The sequence below is a fragment of the Pollicipes pollicipes genome, unplaced genomic scaffold (genome assembly GCF_011947565.3).
Source record: "Pollicipes pollicipes isolate AB1234 unplaced genomic scaffold, Ppol_2.1 Scaffold_7231;HRSCAF=8579_pilon_pilon_pilon, whole genome shotgun sequence".
NCBI lineage: Eukaryota > Metazoa > Arthropoda > Thecostraca > Pollicipedomorpha > Pollicipedidae > Pollicipes > Pollicipes pollicipes.
This window is the reverse complement of record NW_023597034.1, coordinates 24,284,910-24,308,048: the sequence shown is the minus strand read 5'-3', so window position 1 is coordinate 24,308,048 and position 23,139 is coordinate 24,284,910. Positions and strand designations below refer to the sequence as shown.

Genomic DNA, 23,139 nt, shown 5'->3' with positions numbered 1-23,139 from the left:
GGCGTGGCAGCTAGTCCGGTGATGACGTCAGACGGTCGACGGCGGCCAAGGGATGGAGCCCTCGCCCACAGTGGGTGCCGATACAGCCCGCGGCTTTGTTTTGAAATGCCTCCCCAACTGTTTGCTGCATCTTAGTGGTATTTAAACCGACTGAGACACACACATCTACGTTTCTGGCCTCACAGTTGTGGTGTGCTGGTGTCTCAGGCCACTCAATTATTTTCCCGTTCGGAAAGGTCTGCACGACGAAGCTATGTTGAAAATGAAAGTTATATCTACAAGGTATCGTCTGCGACTCATAGTTCTGAGTACGTCAAGGCTGGCGTACGGCTCAACAGCATTGAAATATCTTTTTACAGCAAGCCAGTGTACTTTTGTGCCTGAATATTGCAGGAACAAGGCCACTGGATGTCGGAGGTTAACCTAGGTAACCTGACGTCACCGCTTGGAAAGAAATAGTGGCACCCTCAAGCTGAGCTCACTTTTCTCTGAGGACATGCAGATGGTTATGTGGAGACGCTAAAAGCGTTCCTGATGTCGTTCATTGCAGCCTGCCACAAGTCGATCGCCGGGGATAACGCCAAATAACCCGCATGCAAGCAGTATTTCTGCAGTTTTGCTCTAAGAATCTGTAACGAAGCGGAAGTGGTAGTGTACCAACACCCCAGTTCTCTGTCCGATCAAAAAATGGCAAAACACCCAGTGTCGGCGAGGGCCAACACCGGTACAGCGCTGCACTGGAGCCTTTCCACCACACCCTGCACCACCGCACGGGGGCGTGTCGCATGTGCCGCTCCAAACCACCCAAACCCCGCCGGGCCCCCACCGCCTGCAGACACCCGGTGGCCTTGGGGTGGGCGTCCCGCCGCCACCCTATCAACGCGGCTCCGCGGCCTAGCAGTGCTCGGGGAGCTTACTGGTGCCGGCGGGCTCACCGGCCGCCGAGAGCGGCATTGGCACAGCCTGGCAGGGCTTACCGGCGGCCGGCGGCGGAGCCCATGGCCACCGGCCCCGTCTTACCGACCTGCGCCGACAAGGCGGCGCGCATGGGCCCCGGCTTACCGGAGCGGGAGCGGAGCGCGGCGGGCGTGAGGCGGCGTACGGCCGAGGAGAGGTCGCGGGCGGCGGGCAGGCCGGACGGCCAGCGGCGTCGGTGGCCCGACGTCGGCGGCGGCGGCGGCGGCGGCGGCTCGCTTCGCGTCGGCTCCGGCTGCGGGCAGAGGCAGGGGCTGCCGTGACCGTCGGTGGGAGTCGATACGGGCTCGACGCCGCCGCCGCCGCCGCCGCCGCCGGCCGCGCGGCGCTACATTATTGATGCTGCGCCGCGCCCGGTCGGACCCGGCACGTCACCACGCCTAGCCAGGGCTAGCCCAGTGTTAGCCCCCTGCCCCTGTCGACACAGCCGGCCGCAGCTAGCGACACGTCACCCTCCCAGTGATGCCACTTGTCATACCCAGTCCTTCATCAATACGACCGGTTACACCTAGTCTTTCCTGCCGACGCGACAGGTCACAGCACCCGGTCACACCCGTCAATACGACCTCTCACATCCAGTCGCTCGTATCGATATAGCCGATCGCACCCAACCTTTCCTGTTGATACGACCGGTCAGGCCCAGTCCCCACCCCTGCTGATGCCACCGGTCACACCCATTCCATCCTGTCAATAGGCCTGAAGCACAGCCCCAGGCGGTGCAGCGAGGGCCTCAGGCTGGCTCGGCGGCCCCTGGCTCGACATGTGACACTCACGTCACGGGTCAAGATACGCGCCGAGCGATACGCATTCGATACGCAGCCGAGCCCCCGCTGCTAATTCTGATCAGGAATGACCGTCTCGAGAAAACGTGATCAGCTCTGGCGGTATGCGTAACCTGGAGTTTAAGAAGGCTTCAGCATCGCGCGACCAGTAGAGCCAAAGCTCTCACAACAGGAATAATAACAAAAGCTAATGTGAACGGGGCTTACGGAATGCCAACTGCAGTGGCTCTTTGCGCTAGAAAGAAAAGACCAGACGAAACTAGGCGCATGTCGCTACCAGCATCAGGACAATGCAGTGTCAACAGGACCACCCGCATCCCCCAGAAACCGATTTACTGCGTCAACGGGAGGCAGTCAAACTTGTTACGACCAGAGCAACAATCGCAAGCTTGTGTTATAGTTCCGTTTGCCGTTCTCTTACCGACTACCGTCAAAGGCCCCTCATGGATGTTCTCATACCATGACACACTACGAAAAGCAGCCCATCAAGAAAGATATCTGAAAACACCCGAGCGTCCTCGCAAGGAGCATACCGCAAGAGCTTCTGAGCGAAATATGGTGCGTCCTATTGTTCGCTGTGAAAGAGCCTCCCATAAAGGTGAAATATCGTGGTACATAATACTATATGTGTGCGAGACGGAAGCCCGCTGGGGCTTAGTTGGTCATATGCGCTTCAGTAGCCCACTGCAATGGGTGCGGGGATAGGGACCGGTTGGTGGGCGACTGCGCGAGGCGCAGGAGCGCTTGCCAATCGATACTGGTCTCCAGGTAAGGTCCGCTCCTTCATCGCTCCCGACCGTTGTCTCTCCCCAGGTGACAGTCGCCCGCCGTCTGTCTGGTCTGTGTCCCTCTCCAGGCAGGGCCGGTCCTGTGGCTGTCCGGCCTGTACCCGCTCCAGGCAGGGCCGGTCCTGTGGCTGTCCGGCCTGTACCCTCTCCAGGCAGGGCCGGTCCTGTGGCTGTCCGGCCCGGACCCCCTCCATACAGCGTCAGTCTCCTGGCCTGTACCCTCTCCATGCGAGGCCAGTCCCCTGGCTACTCAGCCTGTACCCTCTCCATGCAGGGTCAGGCTCCCGGCTGTCGGGCCGTGCCCCTCTCCAGACAGGGGTCGGCCGCGGCGCCAGCGGCCGGCTGTCACGGTCGAGGGGCACGCTGTCCGGACCGGTCGATGTCTGTCCGGGACGGTCGATGTCTGTCCGGGACGGTCGATGTCTGTCCGGGACGGTCGATGTCTGTCCGGACTGGTCGATGTCTGTCCGGACCGGTTGATGTCTGTCCGGACCGGTCGATGTCTGTCCGGACCGGTCGATGTCTGTCCAGACCGGTCGATGTCTGTCCGGACCGGTTGATGTCTGTCCGGGTCGGCTGCGGTGCCAGTGGCCGGCTGTTACGGTCGAGGGGCACACTGTCCGGACCGGTCGATGTCTGTCCGGACCGGCCGTGACGCCGCGCGGGTAAGTGCCTTGGCGGGGCTGACCCTGTTCGTTGGCGAACGCTGCTGTCGCTCTGTTGTCACTGGCCTATCCATAACTGTGCCAATGAATACCAATGATGGCATCGGCCTTCGCACGAGGACCGCCGGAAAGGCATTTGCTTTGCCGGCTGGGTCAAACACTGACGATGTTTTTATTGAGCTGTTGTGCTGACCTAGTGTAAGCTGCTTGGGGGTTATGGCGTTCCTAATTTCGCCCGTATGCGTAATGCATGAAGCCCAAAATGGCGGAGCTGGCGATCATGTGCACGGAACAAACGTCATCAGCGCTGGGTGCGCTTTCCTGCCGTGGTCTCAGGTTCTCGCTAACCAGGGATGGTTTGTAAATTCAGTGACACTGTAAATGATAACATACTTGAATGATACGCGCAATCTCATTACAAACACAACCAATTGCAATTGCGAACGTGGTTTCCGCGTAGAAAGCGCTATTGAGAGTGCGGTGCATGTAATGTATTGGCTCCGCTACACTCTGCCCTCGCCTTCTTCCCAACAGCACCGTCGCGCCTTGTTCGGTGGCTACAATCTGCTGATCCACCGATACGGTGGTTTAATATATAATGCAAACCAAAATATTTCCGTCTGGGAAAGGGACATTTAAACAGTTCGCGCATAAACGATGAGTCGAATGTTCGCAGCAGCTTCATACAGCTGTAGTGCTCGTTTTCAGATGGGCTGTTCAGAAAGTTGCAACTTTCATTATCTCCTCACATATAATGTGTATAATGTCTGATGAGATGCTTTTTAAATGACGCAGCTGAAAATTGAGGTTGCGTAGATCAATGTCGGCCAAGTTCTTCAGTGTTTTCACTCTTCTCATTTAATCTAATTCATGCTTTTTCTAAGCCACCATTGGTATGTTAACAGTGGATGCAAACAACGAATAAGGTTTGCAAAAGGTATAGGAATTATCAATGGCAGTGAGGACATAACCCGTTTTCACGAAGAGTTACGGTGCAAAACTTAAAAGCTTTTGAAAGAAATTCAGCATTTTTTTCTAGCCACACACTTTTTTAATAGCGATTTTCGCAAGAATTGTTTTGCAGAGATTTAACATATTTGATAAGACGTACAGCTTGATCAAATTGCGGTTTGCTAGCTTTAAGTAAGGTTATGCTTTTATAGACAGGGAGGATGCCAGACCTCTTTCTCCCGAAACTTAACAAAACCTATAAAAAACATTCGGCAACATCTTTGGCACGGAAGCGACAAAATAAACACTTTTACATCATAGCGTCCGAGTTCATAGGCGTGCAGTACATACAAAGCTTACTCACAGCACTTACAGAGCTTGTTTACAGTACTAACAGAGCTTACAGGGCTTAAATTCCTTAACATGATCTAAGATGAATGTTCTTTGAATAAAGTGATCCTCCAAGCGCGTATCGCTCCACATAGCACTGACGAGAATAATCATAATGCAGCATCCAACACCCTCGACCGATTAACATTGCTGATTGCCAGGCCTAGTATTTTTCTAGATTAAGGGTGAACTAGAGGCATGGACTGGAAATGTTTATAAAGGGTCTCATCTGATACACCAAACTTGTTGTTCGTTATGTACACGGGGTTTACCTACCGCATGTTAATGGAATTCATGAAAACAATCTCTGTCATGTCAGAGTGTTAAGTATGTACTAAAATTTCATAGAAATATTTTAATGACTTCAAAAACTTTTCATTATATCAATCCATTGTGAAAAGGTTATTGCGTCATTCCCGGCGTAACTGCCAAAAATGTGTAAACATGCATTGATAAGATGCAGGCGGGATGAATAACCGGCATTCAAACTGCCAAAGTTATTATCAACCGAAAATAAATGTTCTTTGTTTGTGCTAAAAGGATTCGACTATAAATCATGGCAACATACGGAGCTGTTATTTTAATGATCGGATCGAGGCCGTACGGTTCAGCTTTAACAGTCGTTGTTGGTCAGGGATCTGGGCGAGTTCAAGATAATTCATAAATTCAGCGCATCTGCTGCAAATAGTTGACGACCCATGTGCGTTCAGGAATCAATAATTAGGCCTTTGCAGAGAAAATAGATTCCTGGCCAAGCGTGCTCTGCTTTGCTTGGCAGACATGTGCTCGGCCCCAACACGTCCGCGAAGCTAGCCTGTCAGTGGCCTAACGACCGGTGACGTCACTTCCGACCCCAGCTGACTGTAAAACGGGCCATCTCGGCGACGCCACGCCACCCTGTTTGCCGGGTCACCCCCCCCCCCCCCCCCCACCACCAGATCTGGCAGATCTGCGCCGCCGCCTATTTCTCGGAGTCGGCCAGCCTGACTGCCGGATTGCGGCTTCCGGAGTAACCAGGCCTGACTGCCGGCTCCCCAGCTTCCGGAATCAGTCAGGCCTCACTGACGGCTTCCTGGCTTCCGGAGTAACCAGGCCTGACTGCCGGCTCCCCAGCTTCCGGAATCAGTCAGGCCTCACTGACGGCTTCCTGGCTTCCGGAGTAACCAGGCCTGACTGCCGGCTCCCCAGCTTCCGGAATCAGTCAGGCCTCACTGACGGCTTCCTGGCTTCCGGAGTAACCAGGCCTCACTGCCGACTTCCTGGCTTCCGGAGTCGGCCAGGCCTGACTGTGGGCTCCGTGTCGGCTGCCGCACAGGCAGACCACCGGCCGGCCGGCTGCGGGGTCGGCTCTGGGCCCTGTCTCACCTCGTGGGGCCCGGCACGGCGAGAGGCCGCCGAGTCCCGGCCGTTCGCCGGGCCGGGCGTCGCGCCGTCCGCTGTCCGCTCGGGCTGTCCGCTGTCGGCTGTGCGCTCGGGCGGCGCGCCGGCCGTCAGGTCGCCCTCGGACGGGAACGGGTGCGTCCGACAGGTAGAAAAGGTGTCACTGCTCGCCAGACTGAGCAGGTCCGGGTGAGGCTCGGCGGGGGCGTCGGACGCTGGCGGCTGAGTCTTGGGCATGGTCTGCAGCTCGATGCCGGAGGACCAGGGTTGGCTGGGGTCGGACGGGGGCGTCGGCTCGCCCCCCGGCTTCAAAATATCCTGCCAGGCGGGCAGCATGTTGATTATAGTGGTGGGGTCATAGCGCAGCGTCTTACATCAAAAGGCTCGGATCGCTGCCGTCTGTCATAAAGCTAAGGCGAAGCCGGTGTCAAAGGTTGTGGCATTAACGAACTCGTTCAGTTTAAAACGCTCGCAGATATCGAGCATATTTTCATACCCCATATCTAAGTAAATAAAATGCATGTCCGCTCGTGGAAATTCATGAATATTTATCGTTAATTTTAAACCTATTATCTGCCAGTTGGGTAAACCACACCACACCATATATAGCCTTTGATAATGCGTTTTGGCTGCCGGACCGAACTTTGAGCGGGTGACACTATTTCTCACCCTGCGTTGAGTTATACCCAGCCATTCATGTGAAGACGGCATCAGAAAGGCCACCCGCCGCACATCCACAAATGTATGCAAGCAACAGGTGGCACTTCCCAGCAGTACGCGACAGCTGGCACTGCTCGCAATCAGAGTTGTACGTGCATGCGTTCTTCTCCATCCACACAAACTAGCGAAGTCAAATTTTATCAAAGAGTTCTCAAAACATTGGCATTTCTCCAATCCCTGGAACTCCAAATGCACCAGACCCACAATGCAAATAGGTTTGTGTCCTGTGTGAGTGGTCTAATCTGTCCGTAATTTTGCGTGCTCTCTGTGCCCTATGGTTGCGACTCGGGGCTGCGATGGGACGCATCGCCCACATGCTATCTGGTTGCGGGAAACCACATGCAGCGGACGGTGTTCAGCCCAACCTAACCTAACCTAACCTAACCTAACCTAGACCAACTTAACCTAACCTAACCCAACCTAACCTAACCTGACCTGACCTAACTTAGCCCGACCTGATCTCGCCACGTCACCCATACGGACAGCCGGAGGTCGTCAAACGCGTCCACGTAAAAGGTCACAATTCTGGAGGATTCTTGATGACAATGCCTTCAAAGATGTCGCGCGTTTGGTTCCACTAAATAGCATACCTATAGCTAGTTTGTTCGGCAAGAGAGAACCGCACAAAGCCGCCTAGCGTGCGCCCCGAACTAATAAGCATGAATGTTCTGTACATCCTAGCGGCATTTGTCGGGTTTTCTCGCTGGGCTACTTCACTGCACCCAGCACGGCATTTTTGCAGCCGGCGGACCCCTGCGCACATGAATACCAAGCGTCGACGGGCAACAAGAATTCTATTTTAAAGTGGCTGGAATCAGACTCTCCGGGTAACCGCTTTATAGCCGGCGGCCGTGAATGATGAACGAGGTGGAAACGAGAGGCGTTTTAACAATGCATGGGGTTAAGGGCGTGGGGAGCAGACTGATCTTGACCCAGAGGATTAGAGTAACGACCGACCTACGGAACGGACTCAGAACAGAACAAAAATACCCTGCGAATAACCCCTGCAAGCACTTAACCCGAGTGCAGCCCTTAGATTATTACACAGCTCCAATACTGAAATACTTAATTTCTTCGCAGCGCGGCGTATGCGTCGCAAATATAACTATCCCGTGGCAAGCCATTCAGCTATAATTTTGGAACGGAAATGCAAAGAACTACCAGACAGGTTTCGTGTTTAATCGCGTTATATCGACCGTCACACCAACACCTGAAGCTCGTTCGGTGACGCACCGAACATTTCACCACTGTGTGAAAGATGCTTAGGGTCTCACCAGCGACGTAGCGCGTATGCAACACGTCGCTAGCGAACGATTTACAGAGCTGTTCCGCTTGGCAAGCGAATCAGGTTGTCACGGGCCGGCCGTGTCGTGGAATTAGAAAGGGTTTAAATATCCTTCGGTACTAGTTGTTTGAACCGTTGGAGGAGATTATGTCCGTTGAACTGGGGCGTCTTTACTGCGATGTTCGATTAGCGGCTTCTCCACAAATTTTACTTATCGAGGACTCATATCCTCGTGCCATTTTGCCAAGTATTCAATGCCATTTCAGCGATATTCAGATGAAGGATACTTTATGTCAGTTTCACACTTGTCACAATGTTGTCCCAGGACCACATCGCTGGATATAGTCCAGGGAAGAGCACCGTGCACGGCAGGCTGTTGTGTTGTATGCATTTCACGTCAACTTCAATGTAATTGCTGGCTCTCATATCCGTTTTTTCGCTGTTTCTACGCGCTCCTTTGCAGCTGGTTCACTGTGCAGCCCCTGGCCGTGAAGGTGACCAGCAAGGTGTTAGGAAATAAGACACGACAAACATTACGGCATGCTCCACAGACACCGAAAACGTGCATGAACAAGAGGAAGTGCCGAAGAAGTGCAGGCAGTAATATGCAATAGAACGCTACTATCAGAAGCTACCTCAATGCATGGAGACCATCGGATGGGAGACAAAGCTATAAACGCCAACAAAACACATCTTTAAATGGTGCATCTGATGCACAGGTATGAGATCCCGCCTAACGGTGTTTACCATTCGCATGCAACTTAGATCAAGCCGGGTTCGTTGTACCTAAAAGGGATTTAATAGCGCTCTCAAATGGTTGTGAGTGCGTTTCTTGTTAAACGATGTTGAACAAACCAGCTTTAGCATAAGCTGTTGGCCAGCAAAAACGGCGGCAACAGGGTCGCATTAGGTGGCATGGGGCCTCGCTGAAGGGCCTGCGGCGTACCCCGTGGCGTATTATAGGGAGCCCCGGGCACCCAACAGTCGAACCAAAGCCGAGAGCGAGCCGCGGGGCGTCGGCGTGGAATGCGAGCCTACCGATGGGAACCAGGGCCTCCGCCACCCACAGGTCGCATTGGGATACGCCACTGAGCTCCCCAAACGGTCCGGCGCAAAACGCCGACCACGCTCTCAAACTACAGGGTACGGCTCTTACCTGAGTTGAAGATGAGCTAAGAAACATTGAGCTTTACTGGGCTTTCTCGTGCGCGGGTTTCTCGTCCCCACCGTGGGCCCCATTTTCGGTCGCCTCTCGTGCCGGCCAGGTCTGCAATCAAGAGAGGGCGCCGCCCGTCGGGTCGCACGTCGTCTCCAGCCGCTCGGGGTCGACCGGCTCGGCTAGCGTCTCTCCCCCCCCCCCCCCGCCACCCCAGCATCGGCAGCCCCCCGCATGCTCCCCGGAATCGATGCCTCACTCGTAGTGCCGATAGTGCACTTGACTGGAGAGTGCTTTCTTTATACTGTTGCAATTTCTGAGCGAAAGCAAGAGGAGAGACCACTTGAACGCTCCCAGCGTGGGTAAGGCGGCACCAGTAGGCTCTTAGATACAAGTACAGCTGCGCTGGCTCGCTTGCAGTGCTTGTGGGCGGTGCGCTAGGGTCGACTACATATAGTGAGATGAAGCCAGAAGAACGCCACAGAATCGGATCTTTCAGTGGACATCAGGAAGTGGTAGGATTTAAAAAGCAGGGGAAGTGCTCAGCAGGTTCCAAACACTGATCACTATTCCACTCCATAGCCAACATTTTAAGCGCAGCCTAAATTGTTACTGACTTTACCTTTTCAATTTGAACCGCTCTGTTTCTGTTGTATATCAGCGATACGTCCCCAGCCAAATTCAAAACATTTTCATTTGTAAAAGAGACGTTTAATTGCAGGTCAGCCTATCTTATTTAATAGAATACGTTGCTCCAACGATGCATTTTTCTGTTTTTGCGATGTGGTCGTCCATGCCTCATGCTTTACCCAGTCTGCGCCGGTCCTAACATCTACCCTCAGGTGCCAAAGCTCACATCCTGAGTCTCTTTGACAACTGTCTTTACATTTGACTGGTATGTTATGATATTCTAAGGTTGAGATGACACACACGATCGAAAACTGTCATTTTATCATTTTGTGGGACCCGGAAGCCTGATTCATGATCACGAGATTGCTACCTGCTTTCTTGGGGCTGATAACCCAGCTTCTTATCGTTTGATTCCAAAAGCGCAGATACTTGTGTCACAGAACTTCATGCGCGCTCGTGCACGTCTGTGTTTGTAATCATGGCTCGCGGTCTACAGACAGATCATGTTCTTGGTCATGCGTTCCCGGGTTACCCGCAGATAAGGAAGAAATTAAGTGAAATATTACGAGAAAACCTAGTTTCTTTTGCACACCTCGTCCACCCCTGAACCTCAGCCCTCTATCTCTTCTTCTTCTTCCCACCCCTAATCTGTTCACATGTGTTGTTTCAACCTATTCCGTTGCTCTCTGTGTTGCTCCTTTCGACGCCATATTTTGATTAATTTACGGCAACTGCGTTTCTCCTAACCCTCACGGCCATTAACATCAAAACCTCTCAAGCTATACGCACTATGGCTACGAGAACATGGCTGCTAGAAAGCCCTTACGTTTTCTTTAAGGCACGCAACAGTTCACAGTTATTCGCAGGATGAGATCGAAGCCCACAGCCGGTGCAGGCCACGCAGCGCCACACCGGGCCACTGAGCGTATCCCATGTACAGCCCCAGGGCTGACGACGCCTCCCAGAGTTTTCTGCGCCAATGGCTAAGAACAGACATTCCGCTGCGAATTTACTCTGCGAAACATCTGCCCTCCATCTAGGCTCGAGCCCGGTCCGCGGTCGCAGGCGGGGGGTCCACTCACCGCCGGCGAGATGGAGTTGAGCGCGTACGACATGCCCTGCAGCCGGGGCTCTGGCGTGCCGTGACCTCGCTTGACCGACGCCGGCGACCCGGCCGCCGGCGTGCCGGGGCTGTCCGCCCTGCGGCGAGCCGGGTTCCAGTCAGACGTCGCGCCACAGTGCGCGCGCCTCGGTCAGGGCGGCCGGCGCAGAAGCGCCTCAGCGGCCGGGGCACAGAGAGCATCGGCGCGTCGGCGCGTCGGCAGCGACGGCACAGCATGACCAGCGCCGCTCTGCGGTGTCCTGTTTGACACTGACGACGGAGGCACAATCAGCTGCCGCGCCGGAATCGCACCGGCCGGCATCCGGTCGCGCGCCGCGAGCTCCGCTTGATGCGCATTCCGAGCGCAGCCCAAGCACCAATGAGAAGCTTTATGGCAGGTTGCCAGCGCGCGGCAGCCTACCGTGTCTGCAGCTGGTTGGGTCCAGGCTCTGGCGGCTGGGCGTTTTTGGCGTCCACTTTGTTCAGGTCTGCTGCGCCACCATCAGAAGGCTTGTCTCCTGTGGGACACGTGGCAGACTGGTAGCGTGCATACGCCAATGCAATACATCACATCCAGGTATTCATCGTGCTCTCCGCTTTGGTCTTACGCAAAAAGGGCACACTAATAAACGTTATAGGTAGATGTGCTTGCTCAGATAAGTTTCTGTCTGCAATGCACCCATACACCAACGTAGCACCCCAAAGGTGCTCATACAGCACGTACCAGCGCGTCTCATGTTGTAATACACGTCAGGGTCGATTGGCCAGAAGATGCGGTTATGCCAGGGCAATGCAGAATTCATTGGTGATACTTGGGAAAAAGAAACGTTATGTTGTGCTTTTCGCGAAGTTCAGCGTCGAAATAATACATATCTTACATTTCGATTTATTTTTCAAGCATGCTCCTGAAAAGTTTGGTAAGCTATCGACTATCCATAATCCATATTTCACAGAGCTGCAGGCTTTCCATACCGAGGATCGGTTTGGTCCCACTCTGATTTTTCCATCATCAAAGAACCGTTCCAGCCAAAACGCTGAAAGTTTGTGCCTCTTATTGCCATCGGTTTGACACATCCTGACAAAACTTAGACATCCAGAACCGTAGCCCATATCTGGCTAATGCTCTGAGTCTCAAACGGGGTATCGGAATTTTGCTCTGGGACCGGCCTTTATAGCAAGATAGCGTTGACTGTTATGAACCTCTCAGGTCTGGTACAAGGACACGGTTTTGCACGATGTAAGCACGACAGGTCTACAGCTTCTGGTTTTCGGCACTATGAATTTACAGGCCTTGTCCTAAGTTATCGATCTTTGATATACCAGGAGATACTGACAGAACAGGGTTGTGCAGCAAAAATTGATATATTGGCAGCACTCGACGTTGCGAGCCGTGTTTACAATCAGCACAAGCCGTGCGTATGAGGGCATGTGATCATAAGCATGCATTGAAACACTGAGTCCTTTTATTGTGACCAATAGTTATAACCATTAGTCTACACGGTCGTCTAACCAGTGCCTCCTGGTATTTTGCATGTCAGTAACTCGGCATAACGCCCATGAACTCCTAAAAGAGGCGATTTTATGACGTCCGTGCACAAACCGATAAATATCAAAGTTCAATTAGGTCTGTCCATCCTGGGCACTAGGAGAACACCGCTTTGCTGTGCTTTTCTAAGAACCGAACCACGAATTTCCTTCTCACACTATCAAGACCTACATAGCATCCTTCTTCTGTCACCCATCCAAAAATATCATGCCTTCGGGGTCACCATAGTCGCAATATCAAAACAAAATAAAATTGGAGAAAATATCCGTTTCATTTAGACAGATGAACAGTTCAAGCTATCCCATTTGATGCCATATTTAGTGCGTCATTAGTGTTTTCAGTTTTCAGGTACATAAACATCTAGTTCAACTAACTTCAGACACACATTTTTGAGACAGATTTCTTTCGTCAAAATTGTGTTAATAGGCTATCAGATTTCAACCTCAAGCATTCTCGAGCAAATTTTTTCACAGCTTAATTGAGTCCAATTTAAAGCCGACTCACACAAAAGTTGAGAACCGCAGCTTTCAGCCAAACATGTGCATTGCAATATCCAAAGCAAAACTCCTGGCATTTTCGACTGTGCATGACAACTTTTTTATGCATTGGAGATATAGCTGTGTGGAACGTACTGCTTCGACATTCACGTGGACTACCCCACTAGGTTTTCTCGAACAGCATATGGTCTTAAGCTTAATTTAATGACATTCCGGGGCGGAAAGATAGAGTTTCCGCAGCACCCGCATCATCATCATCATGTCAGCGTTTGTTACGAGTTCTGTTCTCTTAATCTTATCAGATAAACGCAGTGCCTCTCGAAGTACGTCGTTCTGAAATAATTGCTTTTCTGACTGGAAGTCATTTCTAGGTCGTCCAGCAAAGCAGTTTATACAACTATGGTTAGCATGCTGGTAAGCCTACGATGGCTGAACCGCATATTAACGAACATGACATGCTAAACGGCCGCCCAGATTTGGTGCCCGGGGTCAGCCCAGGACCCATGAGCATAACGTGAGTGTGCTGGCAGGTTAAGCGCGACCAACGTGAAGGGCCCCTGAGCAACCGAGAATACCCCGGATGTCAACACATGCCCCCCCCTCCCGGCCCTAGCGTATAGAGCGTTTCGGACCAATGGAAAGAATCCGTGGAAGGCCGCCCATTGGCAGAGTGCCCCGGCACGCTGGCAAGAATGGCCCCAGCAGCATCGCAGGGCCCTCCGAGCAAATGCAAATAAATCAAAGGGCAACGAAGTAGGCTCCTTAACAATCAGGTTGACCGCACAAGTGGATATATAGAGCCCCGGAAACAGCGCAGCACCTCTGGACAGCGTAAGCAGTCTTAAGACGTACCAGTCACCACACTCTCAATCAGTGAAGAATAATGTTTGTCTACTCGCGAGCTCTTCACTCTCGCTTGCGACTGTTATCGGTCGCCTGGAAGCCCAAAGACGTCCAATTTTGTTGCGCTCTGTGTAGAAAAAAAAAACAAACACTGCGCCTGTTCGACCGGCTATGAGACCCCTCGGAGCCCATGGAGCCGTTCGGGGTCCAAGGGGGGGGGGGAGTCATGACCCCGTGCCCGTCCCTTCTGGATCCGCCCCTGGCTCACAAATGCCTTTTTGATAGGTTCAATGCCTTGAACAGAGGGCGAATTCCTCCACAGAACTAAAGTGAACAGATCAACACAGCTGTTAAGCATATTGCTTATCCCAGCCTATTTGCAAGTAGCACGATCCTTAAAGCACATTTATTTCATAACTCCAACTGTGACCACTCCCCACCAGCAGTAAACCATGGTCATCAGCCATGTCACCTGCGGCACACTTCAGTGGCTCTGTCCGTTCCCGTTTCTAGTGATGTTCGGAATTAAGTGCACGAATTAGTGATATCGCTGTAACAAAACTCAGACAAATATGGCGCATACATGGGTACCACGCAATGTAGCCGAATGTTCTGTGCCACGCAAAGGGCCGTTAATGTCGGCCGGACGTGGCGGCATCCGCTGGGACACGGTGTCGGCCGTCCAGCGGGGCCCAAGGGACACTGGCCAGACGTGTCGATGCCACGTAACTCACGAGGGGGCTGGGCTTACCCCGGGCGCTGAGTGCTGGCCGAGTCAGCCGATCGCCCGCAACAGAGGATACGTGGTACCCATGTATGCGCCATATTTGTCTGAGTTTTGTTTGAGCGATATCACTAATGCGCGTCATAGAGATTGGCGGCTACAAAGCTCTTAGGATGTATTGCCACCAGCTTTCCCTTTTTGGACTGAATGCAATGATGACTGTCTTAGCCTTAGTTAGTCCTGACCTTAGTCGTCATCATATTATGTAAAAGATATTTGCGAGAGGAAAGACTCTCTCTCTCTCTCTCCTCCTCCTGCTCTCTCTCCCTCCTGTCCTCGTCTCCTCGTCTCCTCTCTCTCCTCTCTCCTCTCTTCTTATCTCTCTCTATATCTCCTCTCTCTCTCTCTCTCTCTCTCTCTCTCTCTCTCTCTCTCTCTCTCTCTCTCTCTCTTCTATCTTCTCTTCTTCTCTCTCCTCTCTCTCTCTCTCTCTCTCTCTCTCTCTCTCTCTCCTCTCTCTCTCTCTCTCTCTCTCTCTCCTCTCTCTCTATCTCTCTCTCTCTCTATCTCTCTTTCTCTCTCTCTCTCTCTCTCCTCCTCATCTCTCTCTCTCTCTCTCCTCTCTCTCTCTCTATTCTCTCTCTCTTCTCTCTTCTCTTCTCTCTCTCTCTCTCTCTCTCTCAGCATCTCTCTCTCTCTCTCTCTCTCTCTCTCTCTCTCTCCTATCTTCTCTCTCTCTCTCTCTCTCTTCTCTCTCTCTTCGCTCTCTCTCTCTCTCTCTCTCTCTCTCTCTCTCTTCTCTCTCTCTATCTCTCTCTCTCTCTCTTCTCTCTCTCTCTCTCTCCTTCTCTCTCTCTATCTCTCTCTCTCTCTCTCTCTCTCTCTCCTCTCTCTATCTCTCTCTCTCTCTCTCTCTCTCTCTCTCTTCTCTCTCTCTCTCTCTCTCTCTCTCTCTCTATCTCTCTCTCTCTCCTCTCTCTCTCTCTCTCTCTCTCTTCCTCTCTCTCTCTCTCTCTCTCTCTCTCTCTCTCTCTCTCTCTCTCTCTCTCTCTCTCTCTCTCTCTCTCTTCTCGCTCTCTCTCTCTCTCTCTCTCTCTCTCTCTCTCTCTCTCTCTCTTATTGCGTTCAAACTACCTTGGAAGCATCGTTCCAGGTAAGTTGTTCACGGGCTAGTAAGCTCAGAGCTTTCAAATGGAAGGGGGAAAACAGCTCGCTTCTGCAGGAGTATGTTTTTCAACGATGTTGGTTGTTCATAGGATGTTTTTTTTTTAAAACGGTTTCGCGGGGCTACAGTCATCTGACTCGTCCAACACGCCACCATTAGATGCTATACAAAAACTGCATTATCTTTATACTTCATCGCACGTAAGTGCAGCGTGACGGGACTGAGTGTGGGTGGGGGGGGGGGGGGGGGGAGTGGGGAGGTACCAATAGTGTTGTTGTACGTCTGGGAAACCAGATGCACGCCTCTATTGCCCGCGTTGCTCACTGTCCCGCTGGGGTGAGAGGCAGGCGATGCGCCTCAGCATCCGAGTGCGTCGTAAAGCCCCAACGACCGACAGGCGGCGGATGTGGCTCGGGTGGCCTTGACCTGTGCCACCGGCCGACCGGGACCAGCGGCGGCCTGCGCGGCAGACAGCCACGTCCGGCAGACAGCAACACTCTTACTTTCCCCGACAGTAAAACACATAGGAGTGAGAGGACAGAAGACCACGGGAGCAGGACACAGCCTACAAACTCGGAGGATGTCGATTATTAAAGACCAAACTCTTCTGGAAGTGGCCGAAATTTTTTGTAAGACATTCAAAGAAGAAATGCTCTATTCATGTTGCCTTCCAGAAGAAGATTACACCACAACCCTTGTAAAGTTCAGCGTTCGCCACGTCCACATTCCCGACGAGAAACCGTCTTACACTGACGGTTCAGAGATGCTCAAATGCTTTATAACACCACCATCAGGTTCACGTCTCATTAAGATCTCATTCAAAGGAAATTAATACTAAATGTCTTGCACCAGCCAAGATAAGCGCTCTAAAAGGCTTATTCTCTTGCGATCCGAGGCTACCAGACGTCATACGGACGATGGAGAAGCTCAATTTCAGCACGACACAGATACACTCAGCGGAGATGCAGCAAACAGAGCCATTGCCTTTTCGCTTGCGGCTTTGTGGCATAAAAAGAAGACACTAAAATTGTTTATCAGTCGACTTTGCACAGTTCATCGAACAATCGAGTTTGCAACAAATTTGTCACAAAATGTATCCGTCTGTGGCTCTCAAGTTGCCTACGCAACTACTCAGACTCCGGCGATGCTCACTAGTGGCTCGCCTCAGGCTGCTAGCAACGTCATCACCAGCACGGTCTGTCTGCCTGTCCTGCCAGGCTACGCTTCCGACAATCCTCAGTAGGCCACGGACAAGGCTCTGGTCTTGCCGTTAAGTGGCTCTGACGGGCTCTCTGTGGTGTTTATTCAACGGATAGTCGATCATGTCAACGATCTTCCCTCTGTGGCTGGCTCTGACGGGCTCTCCGTGGCATATATCCAACGGATAATCGATCATGTCCGCGATCTTCCCCTCTGTGGCTAAAAAGACATGACAGCCTAGCGGGCTGGGACCAAGGCTCCGGTGGGAGATGTGCCGACTCCGACTGGTGCGCGTGGGTCACGTGACCACAAAGACCCTTTCTGACGGGGGTGCGGAGAGGAGCACCGCCACTGGGACAAACACCTGCCCAGAACGACTCCGCTGTGCTTGCCGGTCTCACCTCTCCAGTGAGAACGGACGGGAGCCCACTCGGAGCAATCGATGGACGCTGTGTGGGTATCGCCACCGTGACGTCAGCATCGTCGGCGGTGACGTCAGCAGGTGACCTTTTGCGGCATGGCACACTTCCGCCATACAGATGGTCAGATGTATATGAATGGATTTGTTATGGCTCCAACGAAGCAAAAACAAAGAAAAGCTGGTGAGAGAACAACAAGGTCATCCATCCCCACATCTAGCGATCGCTTGGCTGAAAGTGTCTTTTTTAAAGGGACTAAGACTAGTAAAAAGTTTTCCATTTTGAGTTACCACGACGAAATAAGGTTCGGACTCTAAAAATTGTTCAGTCAGTCCTAAGGGGCAAAAAACATAAATATTGCCACTTTTGGAATATTTTGTTGCGCTGAAATCGTCGTAATGCTATCACGGCAAGTACCTCTATATTTCAGAATGCCGCTGTCAATTAGTATTATCATATTGGAAGGCACCAGGTGGACGCAGCAGGATAAAATTTTGTTAAAAACAGTTCATAATTGTCGCTACGCAATGAGAAATGTGCTGAAAAAGAGGAAAATGCAAAACAAATATATAAAACATGCCAAAACTCCTAAATGTTTTACTCGACACGGCTGTTTTCGGCATCATTTTCGCGGGGCCCGGAAATGACATGGATAACATGATCAGCAAGGGGACAAAAGTTACCCCTGATATCTATACATACAGTGACCTTAGAGCCACAACGTTCTCAGACAATAGTGCATGGATGTTGTGGGTCACAGCAGCCGCAGGTCAAGTACATGGTACAACAAGATAAAAAGCAAATTCCCGGTTGGTCGGCGATCAAAAGAGAAAATTTTTACATAAAAGAAATCGTCCTCTTTACGCGGGAGCCACGACCAGCATCTTTGAGGACAACGCGTAAAGCTTGCGCAGAACACAAAACGGCTCAGATTTGGGGTCAAACGAGGTCATATTGTGCCCCGATGAAAAAATTAAATGACAGGCAAGCTGAGCAAACCGATGACGCCTTCTCTGACACAGCCCTCTCTGATAAAAGGTGACGTTTTTCAGGCGGCCGCGCACGTCCGAGGTCCGACGCTTGCGAATGTGTCCGGCCCTGGCCTTGTCTCCAGCCCGTCATGTGGTTCCGCGGTCGGCGGTGCCTCCTCCCGGCGGATGGGTAATTTCGTGGCGTGATGGGGGGGGGGGGGGGGGCGGACTGAAACGAATCAGGTGCCTCTTCGGAAACAAACCGATCAAACCGTTTTCTATGAAAAGCAGCATATTTAGACATGGCTATGCGAGCGCATGCCTTCATTCGCCGGCAGCTCTGCCGCGCCGCGAGCGTCCGTTCAGATGAGCCCGGTCGGCGAGCACGGTCAACGGACATCATGACTCTGCCAGCCTAGGACTTAACAGGTGACCTGCCTATGTGGTTGGCTTTTGCTTTACTCGACGTCTCATTCTATTTTTGGGAGATACGCCAACAACCGTTTGCTGACACCTTTAGTTTCGACATTATTCTCGAAATAAAACAGCAGGAGAAGAACGCAAAATTCTCTCACTACCTCTGGTGCGCATGTCAAAGCCGACAGCTTACAATGATTGGATGGCCTCACTGCTCGCTGACTGGTGTTGCCTCTCCTCTACCTCCCCCTCCCCCCCCCTCACCCCATTGCTTCAGTGGCAGGCGGGGGCCCGCGGGGAAGAGGATGACACCTATTCTCCAGCCCGCTCGTTAGACCTGGTCGATCCGGTCGAGGGGGAGCACCTCCCTCGTCCGCTCGTTTAACCTGGTCGGGGTGAGCAGGTTAAAGGTGAGCAGGTGAGCAGGCCGCCAAAAGCCGGCAGCGGTCCGGCCACTGCCATTGTCAGCCGTCGCTGGCTCTCCCGGGATGGGCGGACGACATTGATTTCGCCCGCGGAAGGGGCGATCTTCTGTCGATCCACCGGACCGTGACGTCACACAATGGCCGGGGCCGGAACCCCGCGGCCGGTAGCGGTCGCAACTAGGCGCCTCAAATCAGCTGAGCACGCGAACTGACAGCGAATGGTTGCTGTCAGTTCATGCGCTATGCACGCGGAAGCCTCTGTTGATACTTCACCAATATCTGCCGACGTATACCTCGCAGCTGCTCATCAATGTCCGCATCAATGCATGGTAACCCATCGTCTTCTTCTCAGGTCGTTTAGAAGTGAGAGTGGAGTAAAGTGGGCTCATTATGACCTGCGCTCTCAGGGACGTGAATAACGATATCGTCTATTCGAAAAGGGAAGGGTTAATACTATTGACTATCGCCGACGTCTTTCGCAGGCTAAGTGCTCACAACAATGTATTGTACTTTTGTGCACACGTTTCTTAATCCTTTTAACGTGGTTTCTGTTGAATGTGCTGATATGCATGATTCCCACACAATTTCAGTTTAATTGTCCCCAATGTTCAAATCACCATTGCGAGTTTGATCAGTTTGGTGCATACCGATAACACAGCAGCAATAGCATTATTCCTCCTGATTTTTTTCGAGGAATAAGGCCATTACTACTGCCTTTTCTGTATGCATGATGTTCCTCGCAAACACACCTAACAACTTACGCATTTTGGTGCGTCACCGGCAAAACTTATGAAACAACTATGAAGCGTGACATAGATAGCGTGACAAGAAAACTAGCAACTTAAGTGTGAGCCCCCTTCAAACTGGCAGCACTCAAGTCGATGTTTATATAACCTGCACAACACGATATCATTTTATTCCGACACCCAGCCTTATTTAGCACATAAACCCAATCTGACGCATGCGTCTCGGCCAAGCCGATCTTTCCCTGACCGCGATCACGTGGACCACGATCACCGCGCTTCTCACCTGGCTCAACCATGACGTCCACGATGTCGACCGACTTGGCGAAGGCGTCCCGCAGGTTGACGTCGTGGAAGCTGGCGACGCTGCCGTCTCGACGCGCCTTCTCCAGCGCCTCGCGCCGCTTCATCGCCTTTTCGCGCATCATCTGGCTCTTGTAGAACTCGGCGAAGTTGTTGACGATGATGGGGATGGGCAGGGCAATGACCAGCACACCACATATGGCGCAAACCGCTCCCACCCCCTTGCCTAGTGGGGTTCGGGGAAAGGCGTCACCGTACCCGACCGTGGTCATGGTGATCAGGGCCCACCAGAATGTCTCCGGAATGCTCCCGTAGTCTTTTTTGTTGCAATCTTTCTCGGCAAAGTAAGCGAGGCTCGAGAAGATGAGCACAGTGATGGCCAGAAACATCAGGAGCAAGCCGAGCTCCTTGTACGAATTCTTCAGTGTGAAGCCCAGACTCTGCAAGCCAGTTGAGTGGCGCGCCAACTTGAGGATCCGCAAAATTCGCATGATTCGGAATATGGCTATGACGCGACGAACGTCGTCAAATTGATTCTCCTTTTTGCTGGAGTCCAGCGGAAAGAGAGACACGTAATAAGGCATGATCGCCAACAAGTCGATGATATTCATGGCACCCTTGAAGAACTGCCACTTGTTGGGAGAAGCGGCGAAACGCAAGAGGTACTCCAGGGTGAACCAAGTGATGCAGACTGTCTCCACTTGGGAGAGATATTTGTTATCACCTCCATCGTCCTGGAGACTGGGCAAAGTGTTGAGCACCAGGGACGTGGTGGAGACCACAATGAAGAGGACAGATACAATGGCCAGAACCTGAAAGAAGATGACGGAATTCTTATGATGAGGAATACTGGGACGCACCTGTTCCGGCTCGAAACGACAGTGATCTTTCGGATGCGACGCATTGCTTCTGTTTTCGGCCATATCTGTTGCAGCTTGCGCTGACCGAGTTGAATGGCTGACGCTTAAAAAGACACGACACTGGTGATCATAAGGCAACGAATGCTTGTGGAGCTGTTCTGATCCTCTAAATTTGAGCCTCGGCCGGGAAGTGGGCCACAGAGTTTGTTTTTGTCATGCAGTGGGATGAGTGGAAGTGCCATATACAAAACCACTGTTGCTGATACTCATATCTTCCTAGATGCCCATGACATGGAGGAGCTTTTCACGTATTTTACCTTTGATTAGCGCTTCGAAATACATCTCATGCTTGTCCAAGTCACGAAACAATATACATTTAATAAAAAGGCCCATTGTCGAACGTTTAAGACACGTTGGTTTTGGTGTAGGCTGGGACATTAGAGGGAGAGCTTTTGATCTGATTAATTAGGCTGTCAACATGACATTCCGCAAGACCGAGCTGAGTAGAGCACACAATATTTAAACGTAACTATTGAGAAGATTCTGAGTGGATATATTCCTGAGGGCTGTGCCCCACATCTGTAACCATGCCACATAGCCATCTTGAAGATCATTCCATGCAGTTTGCAGTCCTGACCTTCCTGTGACCTAAACCATCCAGTTTCTGAGGTATCCGCTCAGAAAGGTGTGCAGACTATTTCAAAGCTACCCAGGCATCCATGGTGCCATAATAACATCATTGAAATCCTACTTTTCCACTGGTCATGCGGCCTTCAAGGCCAATAAAAGCACAATTGTCAAGTCATTCATATCTGAAGCTCGTGAGCACGATTTCCAGACATAGCGACCGTCAATTGGCTATCAGCCAATGCCGCGCAAGCTAGACGAGATTCCCAAATGAATGACGCTATGTGCTCCATAACACAAGAAATCACAATTATTCCTAGCTATTACGGAAATAAGACTTGCGATCGAATAATTTAAGACAAACGTTATAACCACACATGCGAATACAGGTAAGCACCTTCAAAGACAATGCTTCACATTTAAAGATATTGAAGCAGGCGTCAAATGTGATGAAACAAGCTCGCATGTGGCATTGGCATACATTTGAATGGAAAAGACTGCTATAGATAGCACAAGCTATTTAGTAAATATGCTTCCCAACGCGCCATGATCTGATTACGTTACCAGCTTTGCACAACATTGACAGCCAATTGATGGCCGTCATATCTGGCAATCGCGCTCATGAACGCCAGATATGAGCGTCTCGACAATTACATTTTTTGGTCTCTATCGCCGCATGACTTTTGGAAGCGCAGCATTTAAATGACGTTACTATGACGTCATAAATGTCAAGGTAACATTGAAATACTCTTCCCGATATACCTTCCCCATTTTTTGCGGGCGGGTGTTCAACAACAATTCGTGAGGCTATTTCCGACAGCCGCGTATAAATTATTTTAGCTAATTGATCAGGCTGTTTTGCCGTGCCGTAAGATTGGTCGCATTAAAGTGCTGTGTTTTTGCCTCTCCATATATTTGGATCTGACATATCGGGTCCCAAGGTGTTGGTGCCTCCATCGCACCTCGCCTGTCGAGGTTGGATGATGTATATATATATATATATATATATATATATATATATATATATACAAAAGTTCATATAGTGCGAACTAACTCGTCAGTCATCCAGCTCGAACGCATTGACCATTATGTACATGACATTGACCAATGACCATTACAGCTCGCGCAGACAAACAATACAAAGCAATGCTTCGTAACCGAAAAACCCCGTGTACGTGGGCCGAGGACAGGCGCTTTATGCACAGATTGCGCAAAGGTACACAATAGCATTCCTTCACATAGGTTATGCATGGTTATATATTCCACTGCACGCCAAGCCAGACCGGATTTTAGTAGTAATAGCCTCATGCAAAGGCTCCATTAAATAAACGCTTCAGAGCCAGCTCAAGCCTTTGCCCATTACTCTGGAAATGTGCGGCACACAAAGGTTGGACAAGATCCTTGCTTGGGTAAAATGTTTTAATAATTCAGCGCTACTGACATAGCGCTATGCTTCACCAATGAAAACCAGTTCTGAAGAACAGACGTGCTGCAAGCACCACTCATACCTGTCTGACAGCAGGTCACTTTTTTATTTTTTATAAACTTATTCCGAACGAATTGCATGGGTGACTC

General features: G+C 51.4%; 1 protein-coding gene across 1 annotated transcript; it reads right to left on the bottom strand.

Annotated features, from left to right (window-relative positions):
* Positions 1-6,114: 6,114 nt before the first annotated feature.
* LOC119109648 (potassium voltage-gated channel protein Shab) lies at positions 6,115-21,436 on the bottom strand (the record flags this gene model as incomplete). The annotated part of the gene is given in 5 exon segments (XM_037233364.1): positions 6,115-6,249; positions 9,093-9,203; positions 10,805-10,922; positions 11,246-11,342; positions 20,061-21,436. Coding segments are annotated over 4 exon segments (1,233 nt in total). The 3' UTR covers positions 6,115-6,249; positions 9,093-9,125.
* Positions 21,437-23,139: the final 1,703 nt, after the last annotated feature.